Source organism: Erinaceus europaeus, chromosome 12 (genome assembly GCF_950295315.1).
Source record: "Erinaceus europaeus chromosome 12, mEriEur2.1, whole genome shotgun sequence".
In the NCBI taxonomy this organism is placed as follows: Eukaryota; Metazoa; Chordata; class Mammalia; order Eulipotyphla; family Erinaceidae; genus Erinaceus; species Erinaceus europaeus.
In genome coordinates, this window is record NC_080173.1 from 27,714,971 (window position 1) to 27,729,119 (window position 14,149).

The 14,149-nt window shown below is 41.1% G+C and overlaps 1 protein-coding gene across 2 annotated transcripts in view; it reads right to left on the reverse strand.

The window, feature by feature from the left end:
- Nucleotides 1-14,149, reverse strand: part of PTPRG (protein tyrosine phosphatase receptor type G) — an 869,661-nt gene that overhangs the window by 338,977 nt on the left and 516,535 nt on the right. For both annotated transcript variants that reach the window (XM_007529163.3, XM_007529164.3), the window contains exon 4: nucleotides 231-379. In XM_007529163.3, the coding sequence (XP_007529225.1) occupies nucleotides 231-379 (149 nt within the window). The remainder of the gene's footprint in view (nucleotides 1-230; nucleotides 380-14,149) is intronic.

Sequence of the window (14,149 nt, forward strand, 5' to 3'; positions counted from 1 at the left end):
GGGAGGAGAGAGGAGGAGAGAGAATAGGAAAGAGGAGTAAAGGAGGGATCGAGAAAGGTATAGATATGTTTCTATACTTAAATCAAGATGAGAACTTTGAGACTGGCTATCCACCTCTTGTGCTATCTATAGTCCCAGAGACAAATGTGTGACTCAGAAAACGACTGTAAAGACAAAGCATCCCACTCAAGATGGTATAGCTCCCCTCTGGCATCTCCAGCTGCTCTTACCTCCACAGGAAATCGCCTGCCATTGATGCTGTGTTCAGAGCCAGAAGAACCATTGCTATGGCCCCAGTGAAATTCCACCTTCTCAGCTTTGAATCTACCAGGCAGGCCGGCACCACTGACAAAATAGTCATCTTTCAGAAGGATGGCAACTGTATAAAATGCAAGTGGATAGGAAGGAAAAAAAAGTGAATTTCAAAACCAAACTTGAAGAACTTATTCTGTTGCTTCTAATAAAGTTCATGATCACAGTATATGAATTATTTCCTTGTGTACCTGTTAAAAAAAAATAAGTCAAAACACCAGTCTGAATAGATTAGCACATTTTAGATGCAGAATACTCTCAAATACCAGACTATAAATCATGAAAATTCCCTGAGAATGGTCTTAGAATTTTTTTATCCATTTCACAGATTTTTTTTAAAAAAGGAGATAATAACAGAGAAGTCTTTCTCAATCAGGGTCTCCTAAATCTGGTTGACGATCCAAGTTATCTAGAGAGTGAGATTTTTCTGCTGAAAGGACTGATTCTGTGGCAACCTCAAAATTCAAGATCTGGAATGAGACGCAAAAATGTATGTAAGTCAGAGATGAGACATTCTTTTATGATCAGAAACCTGGGCAGGATCTCAAGAAACAACATTTGAAGATCATTCCAATCTGAAGGCATTAACACCAGGAAGATAGTTGGGCAATGCATTCAAGAAAGTGCTATAAAATTATAATCAAGTTGCTTAACTTATTGTAGATAAATATGCTTATTTTACTGCTTCTTCAAATTCCAGCCATAAGAAAAATCCCCCAGTCCATTTCAGAGAACACAGAAAACCTCAATTTGTGTGTGTGTGTGTGTGTGTGTGTGTGTATGTGGGGGGGGGGGGGAGAGCAGGCAGTAGTGCAGTGGGTTAAGCATGTAGTGTGAAATGCAAGAACCCGCTCAATGATCCCAGTTCGAGCCCCAGACTCCCCACCTGCAGGGGTTTGTCTTGCAAGTGGTAAAGCAGGTCTGCAGGTGTCTTCTCACCTCTCTATTTCTCTCTGTCTTATTGCGGGAGAGGGAAGAACCTCAGGAGCGGCGGATTCATAGTGTAGGCATCAAGCCCCAGAGATAACCCTGGAGACAGGGGGTTAAAAAAAAAATGGGGCCCAGGTGGTAGCACAGCTGGTTAAGCACACATGGCACAAAGCGCAAGGACTGGCATTAAGGATTGTGGTTCTAGTTCCCTGCTCCCCACCTGCAGAGGGGTCCCTTCACAGGCAGTGAAGCAGGATTGCAGGTATCTATCTTTCTCTCCCCGTCTTCCCTTCTTCTCTCGATTTCTCTCTGTCCTATCCAACAATAGCAATAACAACAAAAATAATAACAATGACAACGATAAACAACAAGAGCAACAAAAGGGGAAAAACAGCCTCCAGGAGCAGTGGATTCGTAGCTCAGGCACTGAGCCCCAACAATAGCCCTGGGTGTGTGTGTGTGTGTGGGGAATCAATCTTTAAAAAAAAAAAAAAACCTTCAATCAAAGTCAAACCTTACATGTCAAAAATAAACCCCTCCTTTCCATGAAATATGGGAGCAAAACCAAGAACAAAGTATGTGATGTGGAGTTGTAGTGAAAGAAATTTCTTCCCCCCCCAAAGGAATGTAAATATACTAAGTAACTTTTATTTCACATCTTATCTTATAAGCGTTATGTTTGCCTTTATTGTTTGTTTTCTCAAATAATTTCATCCATCGATTATTAAATGTGACTAAGACAACAGCTAATTTACTGAGCAGGTTGTGATCAAAGGCCAACCTTGTTTTTTAAAAGTCACAGGAAAGCGCTACTATTCTCACAGTCTCCTTTTCCTACAGAGATCCCAGTTAGAGCTTCAGAGTGAAATCCTGCATGAAAACTAGGTCTCCATAAAAGATAAGAGACCAGACTAATGACCCGTTTCTAAAATAGTGCAATTAGTTTCAGTGCTGGTTTAGATAAAGGAAACATTAAAAACAAGTGAAGGAGCCCTACTCATACAAACCTTTTTTCTTTATTGCCTTCAAAAGGCAGTTTTCCTCCAATATAAAAAAAATATACTGTGAGTGTATAATTAGTGGGACAGTGAATTCAAAGATTCAAAAGTAGTAAAAGCAATCATTTCTGAAGCTAATTAAATATGCCACAGCATTGTTCCATCTTTACTGTGTGCTAGTCATGTTTTATAATGGGCAAACTTTTCTGTAACGGGCCAGATAGCAAATATTTAAGGTTTTGTGGAACATACTGCAACTACTTAGCTTTGCTCCACAGCACCCAAGCAGATAATACAACCTATAAATGAAAGGGTGCCAGTACACTATCACAAAATGAAATGTGGACACATTTCGTACACATTATGAAATATTACTGTTCCCCTCCTGATGACTTTTAACCATTAAAATGTATAGAAAATGAAAAGGAAGTTGTCATATGGTAATTCCTGAGATACAATGCAATACTTGTAGAGGATAAATATTAAGCATAATTTAAAAGTTAAGACTATATTATGTTCTAAAAATTGAACCAATCATATATTGTTAGTTCCCAAAGTCAAATGCCTAGAAATTAGCTCAGAGTATCTTAAATACTGTTAATTACTCTCAACCTGTTATAAATTCTATACATAACATTCTGTGTCCAAAGGAGGGAGGCAGAGCATTTTGAGTGCATCTGTTACAATCTACCCAGGGATTCAGTAGCATCTTATAAATATTTTATTTTACCTAAATCATTTATGTCTCTGTCAGGGGTCATTTTACATGTTTTATATGAATAATTAAAAGCATAATTAAGGAACTATACAATCTGAAACATTAATCTCATTTTTTCATTTTTTATAGTATTTCTCACTGGAGCACACAGCATGCTACATACAGTTACCCAATTCTGAAAGTGACTTCTGTTTTTGTTTATATATATTCAATTTGGCAGAGAGAACTTCCCCAACTTCATGTAACACTTTTCTAATGACCACCAATAACCCATCTATGTTTCAAAACAAAATGTACCAAAGGCAGTAGTAACTGCAGAACAGAGAATGCATTAACAGCCACCAGCTGAGGAAAAAGCAGGTCTGAGTTGGAAGCTCTTTTGGACTGTTAACAGGAATAAGATATTGGCCAAGATACTCAACTTCTCTGTGCTTCCATTTTCCACCACTGCTAAAATGGTATTAAGGGTGCCAACCTGGCAAGGCAATTTTGATGTCTGAAGGAAATCACACAGGAAGGTACTTATCTCACTGGTAGCTGTATGTAGGGACTTATGTAGGAACAGAGTTGGAGTTTATGTCCAGCATGGATAAGGCCACCACACAAATATAAGTTCATTTCCATATAGATCCATTTTAAAACTGTACTATTTTTCCCACAAAATAAAAAAATTGAGCAGGGTAAGAACAGTCCAAATGGGGGGGGGGGGAGTGGGTGGTAGCACAGCAGGTTAAGTGCACATGACTCCAAGCACAAGTACCTTCATCTTTTAAAGTCTTTCTGTGGGAGTCGGGCGGTAGTGCAGCAGGTTAAGCACAGGTGGTGCAAATGCAAGGACCAGTATAAAGATCCTGGTTCGAGTCCCTGGCTCCCCACCTGCAGGGGAGTCACTTCACAAGTGAAGCAGGTCAGCAGGTGTCTTTCTCTACCCTCTCTGTCTTCCCCTCCTCTCTCAATTTCTCTCTGTCCTATCCAATAACAACAACAGCTATAACAGCAATAACAATAAAAACAACAAGGACAACAGAAATGGGAAAAATGGCCTCCAAGAGTAGAGGATCTGTGGTGCAGGCACCAAGCCCCAGCAATAACCCTGGAGACAAAATAAATAAATAAATAAACAAATAAAATAATGCAGAAAACAGAAAATCATATTCCACATTACAGCACAAAGCTAGCAGTACAGAAGTGTTTATATAGATCCCCACCTCCAGCCCTACGCCAGGGGCTCTATATACTATAAAGATGCCCCAGGCCTTGTAAAGATGAGGGACTGGGGAGGCAGCTGGGCCACACCATCTAAGAGATTTGGTTTTTTCCTCAGCTTAATGGGATAACAGCACACAAACTCCCAAGCTTTCTCTGCAGGACAGCTACCAACAGTTTATAACTTAGCCTGCAAGTCCACAAAATGCTGAGTGAGAGCAAATGCTCACACCAGACTTTGAGTAAACAGCAGTTAGTACCGAGCGTTAAATAACTACTTTAACTTGGGAGGAAAAACTATCAACTTGCTACCTTACCTCCACACCCCAACTCACCTTATTAACACTAATAACAGGGAAAGCAAATACAATTCCCTACTGGGTCTTACTAGTGGGATTCCCAGAACATCTACAGTCCCAGTGGACTAGGAATACTGTGTGTGTGTGTGTGTGTGTGTGTGTGTGTGTGTGTGTGTGTGTGTGTGTGTGTGTGTGTACTTTGTAGTTTCACTGTTCTGGTGATACAGAGATAAGAACAAAGACAGGCTAAGATGCGACAACATTGAGGTTCCACTAGTACAATGAGACCCAGGAGGAGACCCCCCAGCAGAAAGGGAGATGCAGTCAAGACACAGACAGAGCTCTGGTCCCAGCCTTCTACTAATGCTCTTATAAGCACTGATACTGAGTTTTTCAAATACTTAATCAAATAATGGGAAAAGGGTAGGTCAGCCTGAAGCACCATAGCAGTGCTGCAAGTAAGCCAGGTGAGCGCTGAGCTCCTGATTGGTAGAGGCTCTCAAGGATGATGAGAAGCATCTGAGCTGAGGATTGAAGCCACACCCACAAGGAAGTCCGAACAAGCAGGAGGGCAGCAAGGGAAAAGAAGCTCATTAAAGGCCCTGTTGCAAAAAGAATTAAGTCAGAAAGGAAAACAAACAAAAAAAGTGGTGACTGGTGTTGAGAGGTCAGACCAAACCACGGTGAGTAGAGAATGAGGCCAGGACACTAAGCATTTGTATTCACCTTCCCATACAAATGAAACATTTTGGTATGGCTGAGGAGGCCCTGCACCCAGTAGAGTGCTTATGCTACAATGCACAAGGACCAGGGTTCAAGTCCCTAGACCCAACCTGCAGGGGAAAGCTTCATGAGTAGTGAAGCAGTGCTGTCTTATGCCTCTTTTATCTCCCCCTTCTTGATTTCTACCTCTACCGATAAATGAATAAAATATTTTTCAAAAGGTTACTGCAATATTCTAATAAAGAGACTATAGGGGCTGGGTGGTGGTGCAACTGGTTGAGCACATACATTATAGTGAGCAAGGACCCAGGTTCAAGCCTTCAATCCCCACCTGCAGGGGGAAAGCTTTGCAAGTGGAGAAGCAGGGCTGCAGGAGTCTCTCTTTCTATCTCCTCCTCCCCTCTCAATTTCTAGCTGTCTCTATCAAATAAATAAATATAATAAATGTTTTTTAAAAAGGGGGGGCAGACAATGGATATGCTGAGTAGGAGCAGCAACAGATACCCAAGAACTGACAACCTTTGGTGTTATTTTGGGTCGTGCTTAATTTGCTGCCAAACTGAGAAAGACGAATGAAGTAGACATGCTGACACCTTAGCCATATTAAACATGACAGATGAGACTTGCATGCATGACATCCCAGGTTCATTCCTGGCACCACTTACACCAGAGCTCAGGGGTGCTCTAGTATTTTTCCACACACACCAAGAAAAATAAATAAAATACTTTTGAAATTAAAAAAATCGACAAATGAGAATCTAGTAGAGAATTATAGGGCCTGAGACAAATGAATAAGTAGATAAAGCAAACTTTGAACAGATCCTTTACAAATAAAATTTCACATACGTCTAAATAGGTAAACTAGCTCTTTTCCCATTATATAGTTGATAACTTCAGCTTCTGTCTACCCACAAACTATCAATGACTTCTATCACCTTAATGCAGGGACTGGTGCTACGGGTAACAAAAAGAAAACAGAGCTTACAGGACATGAAAAAGAGTCATAAAAAGTCTGTGGTTAACAAGAGGCCCAGTGAAACAGTTCTGACTTGTGCACTTGGGTTCACATTAAAAAAACAAACAAACAAACAAAAAACCTAGGCCTCTGACATGGATAATTGTAAAAAGAAAAATAATGAAATTATACATTGCATACCACAAAAAAAGGAATGGATTGTTTTTTAATTATGCTAAAGTTTTCTTTTCTGAGCAACCTTGAAGTAACCAGAGAAGCACAGGGGTATTACAAAGTCAGGCTGGGCATGCCCAGTATAAATGGTGCTAAACACCCAGATGTTTCCAAACATCTGTCTACTTGACTGATAACGTGCTTTCAATCAGAAAGCATGGCAATCTCTTTCTGAATAAAATGACCAATTCATCGGTGACACAGACAAAACTCACTGCTAATAAAAAGGTTCCGGAAGGTGGGTGGTGGCGTACATGGTTAAGTGCACACATTACAGTATACAAAGCCCACAGTTCAAGTCCCTGGTCCCCACCAGCAGGGGAAAAGCTTCAGGAGTGGTAAAGCAGGGCTGCAGGTATCTCTCTGTCTCTCTCCCTCTCTATCACCCCCTTCCCTCTTGATTTCTGGCTATCTTTATCCAATAAATAAAGATAATTTTTTAAAGCATGATCCAGTAATAATGACCCCACACTAGTCTACCTGTAGTGCTCACAGATGATAGGAACTGTTCTATTCTTTGAAGGGAGGTTGCCTAACACATTCTACTTACCACCCGAGGAAGATGGATCCTGAAATTAGTGCAGCCTGGAATGTTCCTAGCCATGACCACTAATGCGAGCTCAGACCTACAGGGATGCAGAGGTTACACAGGCTCCTGTGCTGAATATAGCCCCAGATCAAATCTATGGGGAGTACAGTTAACAATATTTAAATGCTTTTCCCATATTTGGGAGCTACGCTCTTCCCTGATCCAGCTTTCTAGTCCTTTTTCCAACCATGACACCATCTCCCCAGGTAATACCTTGGGTCCACCTGCATATTAACTGTCAGGATCAGGCAAAAACTATTAAAGTCATGGGCCCTTTGGAATATACCTAAAATTAGGCCTACTACTCTGTTTTTCCAAAACAGAGACCCGAAATCTTCATCTGCAATATTCCAGCCTTTATATTCATGATTAGTCAACAATTTGTTCTGCTTTATATCTTAACTCTTTTTCAGCCACCAGGTTCCAGATTCTACCATGATGCCAACTGGACTTTCCTGGGAAGATCCCACCAATGTTTCCTGGAGCCCCACCTCCCCAAAGTCTTGCCCCACTAGAGAAAAAGAGAGACAGGCTGGGAGTATGGATCAACCTGCCAATGCCCATGTTCAGCGGAGAAGCAATTACAGAAGCCAGACCTTCCACCTTCTGCATCCCATAATGATCTTTGGTCCACACTCCCAGAGGGATAAAGAATAGGAAAGCTGTCAAGGGAAGGGATTGGATATGGAGTTCTGGTGGTGAGAATTACATGGAATTGTACACCTCTTATCCTATGGCTTTGTCAATATTTCCATCTTATAAATAAAAATTTAAAAAAAAACCATGATCCAGGAAAAAGGACCCCACACTAAGACTACTGTGAGTCTACCTACTCACAGATATCACAGTCACTACAAACTGAGGTGGGTGTTGATAATGAAATAAAAAGAAATTTAATTGTCTGTGATTAAGTGTGGAAAAAACCAAGTATCAGTGTGTATTTGAGTTATGAGAAAATATTCAGGAGATCACCATCAACAGCAAAATATCTACTCCATTAATATAATGATAAGTAAAACACTTTTGTAGACTTTGTTTCTTATTTGCTACCAGCTTCAAGGAAAGAAGACAGGAAGAAGAGAAAGAAGACAGAGCCAAAGACAAGAGGAGGAAGTAAAAGTAGGAACTGGTAAGAGAATAACTCAAGATGCAGGGGGGATGAAAAAATGCAATGAGAAATCAGAAAAACATGGGAGAGAGTGAGACAGAGAAAAACACAGCTAGGGAACCCACAGAATGGAAACAGAATAGGAAGAGAATGCCCAGAGAGTTTAAGCAGATTAAAATGTTACGGTAGGTGGCCCCTAGATGGAGGGGGTCATGTGGCAGCAATGGAGCTAAAATGGAGGACACCCCGTTCATGTAACTGGGAGGCTGTGGCTTATTGCAAAAAGCAAGGGATAGCTAGCTAATATACCCTGAACTAAACCAGGAAGTTATTACCAACTTAGCCTACTAACAATTGACATAAGCAAAGGGGAAAGAGGGACTAGACAAGAGAAAATCCATAAAAACTGGTGGGTGGGTGGGTGGGTTTCGAGAATTCTGGACAGAGACTCTCCCAGCTTGCTCAGTCCTTGCCATTCAGGGCTGTACTTTTGCTAGTTCGTCACTCCCCCTTTTATCTATTCAATAAACTGCCCATGAAGTTTGTATGTTAGAATCCTTTTGTTTGTTTGTTTGTTTGTTTCCTTTTCTCTTTTTATCTCTTGTGTGAATAGGAACTCAGCCAGCTTTGTGGGGTTTGAGCTCTCAGCAACAAAAAGACAAACACAGAGATCTCCTATAGGCTTTTTACCAATTTCAAGATTGCCAATGGTTCTTCTGTGAATGTTATCATTGCATACACTTAGGACACATATTCCAGGACCGAGGAATCACATCTTTACTGGGGAATCAACATTTAAGCCCATGAGTTTGGGAGGGGTTCAAGTGTCACAAAGATGACCATTGTAACTCCTACAGTAAGGTGCTCATGACAGCTGACCCTCTAGAAGGCTCCAGCAGTTTCTCCACCAATCATGGATAGAACAATACTTCAGAGCAGCTTGAAGGCAGCACATTAGCTTCAAGCTATGAACTGCTGTGACCTATAGATCATAGAGTACTTCTTTCAAGGATACCCTGTGCATGAGCTGAGCAGCTGGACAAATTCTTTGTCACTGGTTCACTTACAGAAATGATGGAGGTGGTCCTGTTTTTCAGTTTTAGTCTGATTTCTGATGGTACTACTCTACTGTAGAAAGGGGACAGAGAGCAAGAGAGCGAGAGAGCGAGAGAGAGAGAGAAACAGCAAAGGAAAAATTGGGCCAATAAAATATCTAGCTTGAATAGTGTGTTAGTTCTGCCAAATGTGCAACCCAGGTTTGAGTCTGGGCCCCTACAGCACTGGAAAGAAGCTTCTGGGATGTTGTGTCTTTTCCTGTCTGTCTGCCAGTCTAGTTGTCTGAAAAAGTCAACCCAAAGCAATGAAGCCCTGATAATAATAAGTAAAAGCCTGATAATTTCATTATACTGGTCACAGTAAGATATTAGGACATGGGTCCCAACTACTTTAGATATACCTAGTTACCACAATCAATCTATTTTTACTAATTTAAAAACACATTTTGTTTCACTGAATACAGGTATCACAGTATGTTCAGATAAATTAGGATGGAATGGAGGGAAAGAAAAACAAAAACAATAAAGAATAGGAAAGCTATCGGGGAGGGGATGGGGTACAGAGTTCTGGTGGTGAGAATTGTAAGGAGTTGAACCCCTCTTATCCTATGCTTTTGTCAGTGTTTCCTTTTTTTGCCTCCAGGGTTATTGCTGGGGCTCAGTGCCTGCACCACTAATCCACTGCTCCTGGAGGCTATTTTTTCCACCTTTTGTTGCTCTTGTTGTTGTAGCCTTGTTGTGGTTATTATTGTTCTTGTTGATGTCATTAGTTGTTGGATAGGACAGAGAGAAATGGAGAGAGGAGGGGAAGACAGAGAGGGGGAGAGAAAGACAGACACCTGGAGACCTGCTTCACCACTCCCCTGCAGGTGGGAAGCCAGGGCTCAAACTGGAATCCTTATGCCCGGGTCCTTGTGCTTTGTGCCAGGGTCCTTGTGCTTTGTGCCATGTGCGCTTAACCCGCTGCACTACCACCCAACCCCCAGTGTTTCCTTTTTTTTTTCCCTCCAGGGTTATTGCTGGGCTCCGTGCCTGCACCATGAATCCACCACTCCTGGAGGCCATTTTTTCCCCCTTTTGTTGCCCTTGTTGTTGTAGCCTCATTGTGGTTATTATTGCCATTGTTGATGTTGTTCGTTGCTGGATAGGACAGAGAGAAATGGAGAGAGGAGGGGAAGACAGAGAAGGGGAGAGAAAGACAGACACCTGCAGACCTGCTTCACCACCTGTGAAGCGACTCCCCTGCAGGTGGAGAGCCGGGGGCTCGATCCAGGATCCTTACGCAGGTCCTTACCCTTTGCGCCACATGCGCTTAACCCACTGCGCCACTGCCCGACCCCCTCAGTGTTTCCTTTTTATAAATCAAAATTTTAAAAAAGGAAAAACAAAAACAGTAAGCCAATATAGAGAGGGAATATGAAAGGGGCGTGCATTAAGTCAAATATATTTACTTATGCTTATGTTTGGCATGAGATGAAAGATGACATTATTAAAAAAAAAGCCCCATATATAATTAAAATTCACAGGAGACCACAGGTTATTAACATACATCAGAAGCATCATCTCAGTCTTAAATTCTGATTATTTAGCTAGGCACTAATGCTAGGAACAGAAAGCTTATCTTGAAATGCTCTTGATGAATGCATTATCTTTTCATTCTACAAAAATAAAAGAAATGGAGATAACTTTAGATGAAATCAAATGAAAACTGGCACAATAGACAGTTATGGGTCCTCAGGAAGAAAAAGCGAGATGCTATCTGTCTTGTAAAGACATTTTAGACAACTTTCGAGAAGTGGACTTGGCACAACCAAGTTGCTCTATTGATTATGCTGAACTGAATAGATGGTACTCTCAGGGGGTTGAGACAGATATGAACATTAAAACTATTTTATGGGAAAGTTACTGTCTCTATTTAATAGGTTGTTTTAAATATTAACTTTAGATATTCATTTTTTTAAATATCCAAGATGGTTTATTTTGCAGATAAGTGACCTGTAAATTTTCACAAGAAAATCTACTCCTTCCTGAATTTATTTTCTAGAAGTAGAAGTTTCAAGAAAATACTTTTTTTAAAAATGTGGCACTATGCAATGAAGCTAGCCTCTTTGACCCAATTTTTTATGTTTTCTTTGTTTCTCTTAAACTACATCAGAATACTGCACATGCATAAGTCCACCACTCCCAAGATGTTTTTGTTTGTTTGTTTGTTTCTTAACTCCAGAAAGAGAGAGAGAAAATACCTAGAGAGAATGTACTAGAGAAACACCAAGTTACTGATGCCCCAACTGTGGAGCTTCCCCTGATGTTGTTGTGCTCCCACATGTGATGTCAGAACTTGAACCAGGAGCCTTAAGCATGGTTAAAGTGGGAGCTCTACCAGGTGAGTTATCTCCTGACCTTCAGTTTTTCATTCTTTACTTTTTATTGTTCTCATCACTAGGGCATTGCTGCTTCAAGCTGATTTTTTTTTTTTTTAGTTTTTATTTATAAAATGGAAACACTGACAAAAACCATAGGATAAGAGGGGTACAATTCCACACAATTCCCGCCACTGGAAGGAACTCCATATCCCATCCCCTCCCTTGATAGCTTTCCTATTCTTTATCCCCCTGGGAGCATGGACCCATGGCATGGACATTATGTGATGCAGAAGGTGGAAGGTCTGGCTTCTGTAATTGCTTCCCCTCTGAACATGGGCATTGACAGGTGAATCCATACTCCCAGCCTGTCTCTCTCTTTCTCTAGTGGGTCAGGACTCTGAGGAGGTGGGGCTCCAGAACACATTGGTAGGGTCGTCTGTCCTGGCAAGTCTGGTTGGCATCATGGTAGCATCTGGAACCTGGTGGAGGGTTCCTCGTTCATTCGCTCAGGATCTGGTATGTGTCTGTCCCCTCTGTAGCTGGCTCCAGCCTACATGCGATCTGCTGTTCTGCTCCTGACCCCCACTGTATCCTCTAACCAACACTGACCTGCAAATCCTGCCCTCACTACATTCCCACCACTCAAGTCAGCCGCTGCTTTGCAGAGAGAAAGTCAGGAGTTGTAGTCACACCACCATCTTGGATCCACCCCTCCCAAGCTGACTTTTATTGAGAAGGCGGGGAAGGGAAGAGGGAGTGAAGGGGAGAGGGGGAGTGGGAGAAAGAATGGTATCACAGCACCAAAAATCTATTATAGTGTAATGGGGCCTGGGTGTGAACTTTAGCTGTATTCATGACAAAGTGGGAGCACTATCCAGATGAACTGTACTGTTACACATTATTCTTTACTTTTATTGAGAATCAGGGTGTAGAAAGACAATATAACATAGCACCATGCCACCATGCATGGTGCTCTCCTATTGTCTATGGTACTACTTTGTGAAAACAGGGCTTGAACCTAGGATCCTCACATGATAAAACATGTGCCTAGTGGGTGATCTATCTCCTAAATACTGGAAAAGATAGTTAAAGAACAAAAATATGAGTTGCTGAAAAGTTGATAATTAAATTATTTTTTCTTTACCTAGGCACAGAGGTGAGATTGAACTGGTAAGTGTAGACTCACATGAGTTTTTAAAAATAACATGAGTCGTAAGTTTCCTTTATCCAGTTAGGTCAAATGATGATAACTTGCAAAACCACAATAAAATAGGGAAATGATATGCAGGCTTTATAAACTGACATAATTCAGGTTGCCTATCATTAACATTCACTGTGAATATTATCACTCCCTTAATTTAGACACACATAACTCTATATCATACATGTACTACTCTTCAATAGAATTTACATAAGCCATGTCTGCTGGGCAAAGCAACTGACTCTTCATTTCCCCCAAGACTACAAAACTTATAAATTCATTCAGCATTTTAAAAACTAGAAGATCAAGTCAGTTTCTAGGTTTATGCTTACCAAAGAAACAAAAAAAAGGAAAGAAAGAAAGAAAGAAAAAGAGAGAGAGAGAAAATCACCCAAGCCAAACACACACACACACACACACACACACACACACACACACACACACACCTGATTTCTGCTCTCAAATTTTCTAAGACAGCATAAATTGAGACTCTTTTGAAGAGAACAGAAAACCATTTCTATGGTCTTGTTTAAAATAATTTATACATAAGAAACTAACATAACACCTAGTTAAGTTCATGCTACCATGTGCAAGGATACAGGCTTAACAGCCTGGTCCTCACCTGCAGGGGGAAAACTTCACCAGTGGTGAAGCACTTCTGTTGGTGTCTCTCCTTCCCCAAGTCCTCCTCTCCTCTCAATTTCTGTCTATAAAATAGTAAATGGACACTGGGTATGGTGGACTCACCATGTAGGCATTGAGACACAGCAATAATCCTGGTGGCAAGGAAAAAACTTACATTTAAATGTTTATTATGTTTTAAAAGTCATTTCTTTTTTTTTTTTGGATGCTGGATGCTCTGTTAGTGAATCAGGAAGGGAAAAATATATTCGCTTTGCGAAGTCATTTCTATAAACAGATGTGTTTGTGTTCAGATGGCTATGTGCTAAGATCAGGCCCATGCATTCACAGGGATGCAGCCAGTTGTAGTTCACTCAAGGAAGTCAGCAGAGTGACAGAAATTGATAATCAGTTTCTGTAAGACCAAGGTCATGAATCAACTTGCATTGAGTGAACCCTACAGTCCTCTAAAACCTGTCATTGGAGATACCAAGCTGAAAGCTGTCACTGAAACGTGTTATCTTTGCAGAAGGCTGTCAAGCGTTGCAAGTCAAGTAGAAAACCCTATCAGAAAGCTGAGGGAATTGCCTTTGGCAGGTTGCTGGAATGTGGCACTGAGGTGGCACTCAACTCCAAGATCTCATTACACCCAGTGTAGTAAAACTCCTGTCTGCCACATTCAGATAGTCCAAGTGCTAATATTCCCATCATCCCTTCTCCAGAGGACACTCTCATCTGAAATACAAAGCAGGATCACCTGCAAAGAAATCCTGAACTCTAATAGTAACCACACAATGTGTGTTAAAGGCAGAGGGGTGGAAGTGAAGCAGCAGACAG